The sequence below is a fragment of the Carassius carassius genome, chromosome 9 (genome assembly GCF_963082965.1).
Source record: "Carassius carassius chromosome 9, fCarCar2.1, whole genome shotgun sequence".
Taxonomy (NCBI): domain Eukaryota; kingdom Metazoa; phylum Chordata; class Actinopteri; order Cypriniformes; family Cyprinidae; genus Carassius; species Carassius carassius.
In genome coordinates this window covers 28695697-28703574 of record NC_081763.1, presented here as the reverse complement: position 1 = coordinate 28703574, position 7878 = coordinate 28695697, and the positions used below count along the sequence as shown (strand labels likewise).

Genomic DNA, 7878 nt, shown 5'->3' with positions numbered 1-7878 from the left:
GTCTGATTAAACGAAGCACAGTGAGCTCAGCATACTGCTGTTTGACGTGGTGTTGTTGCATAACGCCTTGTGATACAAACAGTGTTCTGTATACTACATAGTATATTTCACTCAGCGCATTTCCCTCTCGACTAATCATTTGATTGGATTGGCAAATTAATAATACATGGCTGGATTAAACAAAGAATGTAAATGAAAAGTTACCATTGTATAGTGCGGACGACTTGTTAAAAAAACAACAACAACGTATGCCCTTATGCATCATGCTGGTATTGCATTCCAAAACAGCCATTTAAGCGGCACGGAAACGTGCAACCGAGCGACGCCTCCTTAAATCGCCTAGTGGCGGGAGCGCATCTAGCGCATTCCACCTTAAAAGCGCTCAATGTGATCAACGCACGCGTACAGTATGTTTCCGTTTTTTTTCCTCTTTCTCTCCAGCGCGCTCGCGCCGCGGCTCGAAAGACTGCGAGCGTCACGTAGAAAAGGCTACACTGACGCACTTCATCCACTCTATCAAGCTTGAAGCGCATTAGGAATAATGTCTGAGCCGTACCGCGAGTGGATCCTGGGCTCCATAGACTCCCTGAGGTCGAGGAAAGCGCGACCGGACCTGGACAGAATTTGCAGAATGGTTAAAAGACGACACGGCTCGGACTGGGACCGAACCCGCTCAGAACTAGAGAAACTGATAGAGGAGCAGACGGTGCTCAAAGTCAACTATAAAGGTTCGGTTTCCTATCGCAACGCGGCAAAGGTGCTACGAGGCAGGAGAAAACCCGAGCAGAGCAAGTGTGCGGTGAAACAGCCTTGTCTCGCGGACTGGAGCACCGGCGACAGCGCTCTCGGTCCCGCGGATGAGGATCACATGGAGGACATGGAAGTGAGTGCACAGAGCAAACGGCTGCGCTCCGGGAAAAACGAGACGCGAAATGTCCAAGTATTGGTGTTTTTATCACTAGTTGAGGTGTTCAGGCGAATGCAACATGAAAAAGCAAGTGCACACGCACACACAGACGCGCGCGCGCGGACTGGCGCAGACGGGGAGCGGCACGAACCTTCATGAGCGTCGGAAACGCTCCAACAATGGAAGCGCTTGATCTGCGAGGTCGAAATCTTTCAGAGCGAGTTGTTGTGTGCGCTGGATGAGTCCGGTAACTCAAGTTGCGCGATGAAATCCTCTGCAATGAGTCCAAACTCGCTTTTCGCACAGCGGGGGAAAGTCACCCAAACATCACGGATCAGCCGACTGACGCATTTTGCACAAAGAGCGACACTGGAGACAATTGCATTAGTGATTGTTTACTGACGAGAGAGTTTTTTTTATCTTTATTATTATTATTTATTTAATTTTATTTGTTTGTGCTTGTGCGAGTCGTGACCGAGCCAATACGATAATTTATAGGGATCATCGAAGCTCAAGTCATTAGACGGGCTGCTAGATGATCCTTTATGTCCGTGCACGCGAAGTGCGAACGAAGTCGTTAGTGGGGCTCGTGAACCTGCCGTACTGATTTATCACGGGTTAACACGTGAACAAAGGTTAACGTTAGTTTTCGGGTGTTTTTTTAGGGAGAAAATGTCGGCTTTAGCCACGTTTAACGTTGGCTTGCTTTGGGACGCGCTTGTCTCAGACAGGCAGCGCGCCTCGGAGCGAAGTGGGGCGGGTTCATGAGTATTAACTACGCTGCGTGAAGTTCGCCGGTGGCGTGCCTTATTAATATACATTAACTCAGCGCGCTTCACTCTCAGGGCACTGACGTTCCTCACGCAACTTAATATTCATGAGCCCGCCCCCGCTTCGCTCTTAGCGCGCGCTGATGCCTGCCGCCGGAGAACCGCGAGTCCAAGACGAGTACAGCGAGCTCTTTCCGTAATGTCCTTCATTCTGTATGAATACATTATTTCGATGTGCTCGCTACTGTTAGTAACGTCCCTGACACCATCGTGCCAACTGAATCCAGCGTTAAAAGCGTGAGAAAGAAATCGGACGAAGAGGAATTTCTGTCTGAATAAACAGTGCGCGCGGCCTTCAGATACTGAAGCTCGAGTCGACGACGATCCAGTTTTGCAGTGCGACCGATTGAACATAAACACAAAGTGTGGTAGTCGATGTCTGTTCGTTTAAATGTAAAATACTGCTACATTCTAGCATTGCTAATTCACCATGAAGTCCCGCTTAAAGCCACTGTATGTGTGCTAATTAATAGGTGTTTTCTTCTTCTCATCATCTTGGTATTTATGTAAAACCTTGCCCTGAGTTCAACTCTTGAGAATCAAACATTTAAAATCTGCCTTCATTATATAGTTGACTCAGCCATTCTTCTTGTGTTCAGTCATTAATAGTGAAAAACTAAGACTACTTGAATGCCAGGTTAATTTCACAAAAATATTATGCCAAATTAGAAGATTGAAACCACTACATTTTTGCAATTTTGGACTTCTGACGTTAAACCTTGTAATTGTAGAAATATAACGTTTCTAATCAAAGTAATGATGTTTTAATCTATAATTAGGGTAATGTTCAGTATTATTTTAAAAACAATATATAATTATTATTTATACACTACCGTTCAAACGTTTGGGGTAAGGTTTTTCTATTAATATTATTATTTTATTTTTTTTGTAGATGTTTTTGAAAAAAAAAATATTATAGTCCCCAAGGCTGCATTTATTTAATCAAAAATATATTATTTTCTCATCCAGTCTCATGATCCTTCAGAAATCAATCTAATATGCTGATTTGATGCTCAAGAGCCATTTTTATGATTATTAATGTTGAAAACGGTTATTAAATAACATATTTTTGAGGAAACCATGATACATTTTTTTTTCAGGATTCTTTGAATAGAAGATTCAAAGGAAAAGCATTTATTTAAAATATAAATCTTTTATAACATAAGGTTTTTGCTGTCACTTTCGATCACTTTAATGCATCCTTGATTAATAAAAATAGTGTATTAACTTTTATAAGATCATTTACATAAAGTTTCATAGAACTGTAGAAACAAGGTTCCAAATGGCATGTTGTTGATTCCTCATGTTGCATTGGTTGTTGATGCAGTCCTGGCAGTGATCAAAGCACTTGTCTAAAAATGATGATGATGATAATAATGCTGTGATCTTTTTAGGACGAGATGTCCACGACGGCAGGATTGGACAGCAGCATGGATGAGGAGGGGGATGAGAGCAGTCTGGATGCCATGTGCGCTCAGAGCACCGCCGACTCGGGCATCAGCATGAGTCCCATCACCAGCAGTAACACCAGTCAGCCTGTTCCCTCACCCACGTCCTCCAAGAGCTCGCCTACCCATGATGCTCTGAGGCAGGATGCCGACAGCACTTACATCCTTCCTGAGCACATTCAGCCAGCAGCCCAGCAGGACACAGGTACTCAAGTCAGATCAGGTGAATCCAAGGGGTCAAGGTTTGGCTTGTTAGTGTAGTATCATCCTCCCCCGTGGTAGATATTGTAACTTTGCTGTTTAGCAGCCCCTTCAGGATTTCACCCGACCTTTCTTTGATTTTCCAAAATGACAGAATTTGACTGAATTTCTTTGTGTAGTGAAAACCCACTGATAATCTTTACATGATATGTAAATTGGGATTTTTATCATTATTTTTATTTTTTCTAGAATTTATTAGTTGATCTATTGTGGTCCTGCCCTTATTTTCTAATATTGTTCTTATGAAATGTAAAATTATTGCATTCATTTGAAATAAAATACTGTACTTTTGTATATCTATTGGTGAAATCAAGCATTATGAGAACTAGACAATTGACTGCAAAACAGTGGAAGGGCAGGTGAACACGTAGTGATTCATTTATTTGGGCTCAGAATTATAAATTTTGATTAACGAATATTGACTCCCTCCTCAGGTTGAGTTTTTTTTTTTTTATGTAAAAATTGTAGAAATAGGACAAATGCAAGCTGTCAAATAATGCAACAAATTGTTGAATTAGCTTTTTTGCCATTTGTCTCAACGGCCATTTAAAAATATGGTTGTTTTTGCAGTATATTAAAATGTAAAATATTTCAAAATGTTTTACCAGTGGCCTCCTTATCTATATATTTTTGTGAAAGAGCTTTGAAGCGTAACTTATTGTCCCTGTCCCAGATGTTCCATGATGATTGTGTAACCAAATATTTGTTTTCTGGAGCTCTTCTACACTTGTATATTTATATAAAATAAGCAAGTAGATGCACAACAATCTGTCTTCCTTGAATATACATGGTTTTCTCACTGAAGCTGTGCGAAGTCTGAAGAGACAAACGTACAAAAACACATTTTGACAGTGAAAAGTTATTAAAGCAACCCTCAGTGTGTTGCAATTCCTGTTCTCATTTCATTCATTTTCTGCCAAATTCAAGCATTGCAATGCATGTCAAGGAGTTGGAGAGTTTAGTAATTGTTGATAATGACCGACCTTCTTCCGAAGAAGCCACGATTTCAGCAAAAACAGTCGGTGGATGTGTATGACATCAGCCTACAGAGATTTGATTTGGCGGTATCTGTCATTGTGACCCACAGGATCTGTGGCGCTCCTGCAGCAGCCAGCGGCCATCTGTCTCTCGTCTCTTCAGGCCGAGGAGGGGCCGAGGGTGGAGGAGCACACACTCACCCCTGGTCCGCTGCTGTCAGACTGCACAGCCACACCGGTAAGCACGTCCACCCTGCGCTTCCAATCACAGCTCAACATCTGTCCTGTTCTTCTGTGTCATATTGTGTCTGTCTGTCATCAGGACGAGGCGGGGACGTCAGATGGAGGGCCTCACGCTGTGTCTGATCCTGTTGAGGAGGGTGAGGATTCTGCCTGTGCTCTTTAAATTTCACGCTGTATCTGTGACCTCATTGGATGTTACCATTTATATTCGAAACTGTGCTTTCACAGGTGAATTGTGCACCAAAAGCACAACTGAGGAAGAAACAGTGGAGGGAAACAATGTTGACAATGGAGGAATGAATAATGGAAAGTGAGTAAAAGCCAAATTTGTCTTTGTATCTTTGGTAATAAACATTAAAAGAAAAAAGAGACTTGTAGAGTTGTAGAGTGTCATCTCTGTGGCGTCAAACTTTGTCCATTGGATTCTTTATAGTCGATGTGATATGAAAAAAGTCTAGTTTGAGTTGCTCTTAGACTTTGAGGGTTTAATCTGTTGTTGTTCACTCTCAGTGATGTGGTAAAGAGAGAAATCGGGCGGGACGCTTTGCTTTGGAGCGTGGCTGATGTGGCCAGTTATTTCACGTCTGTGGGTTTCCCCGAGCAGGCGCTGGCTTTCAGGACACAGGTTAGTCCTGGAGTTAACCCAACCTGTCACGAGCATGTTCTTGTCATAGTTTAACCCAAGGTCTGATGAGCCATTTGTGCTTTTTGTATAATAAAAAATACAAATTATTGCGAAGTATACTAGTGAGTGCAGATCCTTCTTTTTTAATTTGAAGTCATTGGTATTAGTATTAGTGGAGCACCGCGATTTCACATCTTTATTTATTTATTTTTTTATTTAAACCCAAAGCCTAAAAAATACAAAAATAAAAATGATTTCGCCTAATGAAAATGAAATCTTAATTTTACAATGCAAAAGATGTCATTTTTATATTTTCGTGCCAAAATAATGTGCAAAACGTTTCTTTTATTTATGTTGATTTTTAGGCTTCCCACTATCCTGGAAAAAACAATTGTCAGCTAGTTTTAAATTGTTATTTCCAGGCCAGGTAAAGGTAATGGAAATTCATGAAATGAATGTAATTTCTGTAGTGACTATGTATTTTTATAGTTATGCTCCGCTCTGAAATATTCAAATGAAATTCCAGTAAGTGATTTTTTTACAATTCTAATTCAGGAGTCACACATGAATGGAAAATCTGTGAGAATTCAAGGTGCGGGAACACTGTAATAATAATAACTAGAATGTACATTTCCTGAAGAAAATGTGAGTGGTGCTTGCAGTGGCAAAACTCGGCGCCCTGTAGCCACCCATGATGCCTGTGTGATGTTGTGGAGCCGAGATATAAGTACTTTATTTTGCTATATGGTTGCTAATGTGCTCTATATGGTTGCTATAGTGTGGCTATATAGTTTATGGGGTGATATTTAAAGACTATTGGCCAGCCTGATTCCAGAAAGCCAGAGCCAGTGTTTCTATATAGTAATTTTGCTGACATATAGCTTTTATATGTTGTTAAACAGTTGCTAGGGTGCTTAAAGTGGTTGCTAGGGCATAGATATGAAGTTATGTCACTACTTATGGACTGCTTGATAGGCTGAGTCAAAAGAGCCCTCTTCCAAGCCTCTACGACTTTCTGATCCAAAGATATGATGTCAGATCATTTTTCCAATGTTAAGTCTATGGGATATTTTCACACATTTTCTTCGCCCGCTGTACGAATATCGTAAGTCTGATTGCTTAGAAAAGTCATAGCACACCTCTCCTTAATAAGTCGCACGATTTGACACCTCATTCATGGGTCTGCGACAAAAACTGCGGGAGGAGTAGCGCGCCAAAGTTTTGTCAAGGCGAATAGTAATAGTGATGCCTTGCCTCCGGCAAGCACCACTAATAAAAAAGCATTTCTCCAATAAGAGTCACCATTGGAAAACAATACAAATACAATAACGGGAATTACAAGCACCCCTCAGAAGTGAAACATCTGTGCACATTATGATAATGAAAATATCACTTTATTCTGGACATATTTTTCACCAAAAACAAGGAAATCCAACTACTTGAGCTTTTAGAGTAGCTTTTGGAAATGGAACTTGTCTGACAAAATGGGTCACTTTTTTTTCCCTCCAAAAAAGATGATCAATATAAGCTATATGGTGATTTCAAACACAATATACATTACTTAAAATCGTATGACCATAATTATGTGAATAATTTAGCTAAAAAAATCTGAAATGTACCCCAGTGGTTGAGTTACAGTATGTAGCTATACACTCCTATTCAAAAGTTCGTGGTCGGTAAGATTTTTTAAACTAGTCTCTAAGGATCTTATGATCCTAAAAATGTAATCAATTCCTGTGATGCGAGGCTGAATTTTCATCATCAGTCTTCAGGGTCACATGATCCTTCAGAAATCAGTCTAATATGCTTTTTTTTGTTGCTCAAGCAATTATTATGAAGGATGAAAATGGTGGTTCTACTTTATATTCATTCATTGAATAGAAAGTTCAAAAGAACAGCATTTATTTGAAATAGAAATCTTTCGTCTTTACTGTCACTTCTGATCAATTTTTTGTGTCCTTGCCGAGAACAAGTATTTATACCTCTATATCTTTCAACAGGAAATAGATGGGAAGTCCTTACTGCTGATGCAGCGCAGTGACGTGTTGACTGGTCTGTCGATCAGACTCGGCCCCGCTCTTAAAATCTACGAGAATCATGTGAAGGTACTGCAGAGAAGCCACTTTCAGGACGACAGCCGTCTCTTCTCATAGTGCTGGTGTTTTCAGCGAAAACAGACTGAAATTCTCCTGGCTCTGAGCGCTGGCCACAAAATGAGGAGACACGTTAACTCTTTAAGACTTGATTTGCACAATGCTCCTCAGTTTATCTTCTCTTCTTCCGTGTGAGGACATGCCGCATGATTCAGCCCTGCAGTCTGTCCTTCTATCCATCCGTCACAGGGCTGAACGGACCATTCGTCTCAGTAGAAGTGTTATTTTTTTATTTCTACGGTGGAGCTTTTCATTCACCAGTGTGTTTTCCTTCTGTTTTTGTCAGATATGATTTACAGTGTCGCAATATTATATAAACCTTGTTCTTGTCCAATTAAATGTTCGATGTTCCGCAATGTTTTACAGCAGTCTTAAAATGAACATGCAATGTTAGGAAATAAATTCCAGTTTCAGAATCTGAAACTGCATTTGTG

The 7878-nt window shown here is 40.7% G+C and overlaps 1 protein-coding gene across 3 annotated transcripts; it reads left to right on the top strand.

The window, feature by feature from the left end:
• Positions 1-383: 383 nt before the first annotated feature.
• LOC132149500 (polycomb protein SCMH1-like) lies at positions 384-7867 on the top strand. 3 transcript variants are annotated; one of them, XM_059558805.1, is made up of 7 exons: positions 384-940; positions 3132-3390; positions 4534-4661; positions 4746-4803; positions 4895-4976; positions 5177-5291; positions 7292-7867. In XM_059558805.1, the coding sequence occupies exons 1-7, from the start codon at positions 542-544 to the stop codon at positions 7442-7444; spliced, it is 1194 nt and encodes a 397-aa protein (XP_059414788.1). In that variant the 5' UTR covers positions 384-541; the 3' UTR covers positions 7445-7867. The 3 variants fall into 3 exon arrangements, with proteins under 3 accessions (XP_059414788.1, XP_059414789.1, XP_059414790.1); XM_059558806.1 differs by having other exon boundaries at positions 390-883; XM_059558807.1 differs by lacking the exon at positions 384-940 and adding an exon at positions 1029-1154.
• The last annotated feature ends 11 nt before the right edge of the window (positions 7868-7878 follow it).

Bases quoted from the DNA above. Each gene is read 5' to 3' on its own strand.
- LOC132149500 (XM_059558805.1), top strand. From the start codon at position 542: ATGTCTGAGCCGTACCGCGAGTGGATCCTGGGCTCCATAGACTCCCTG. The intron at 941-3,131 runs GTATTGGTGTTT...TGATCTTTTTAG, and splicing joins ACGAGACGCGAAATGTCCAA to GACGAGATGTCCACGACGGC. The intron at 4,662-4,745 runs GTAAGCACGTCC...GTCTGTCATCAG, and splicing joins CAGACTGCACAGCCACACCG to GACGAGGCGGGGACGTCAGA.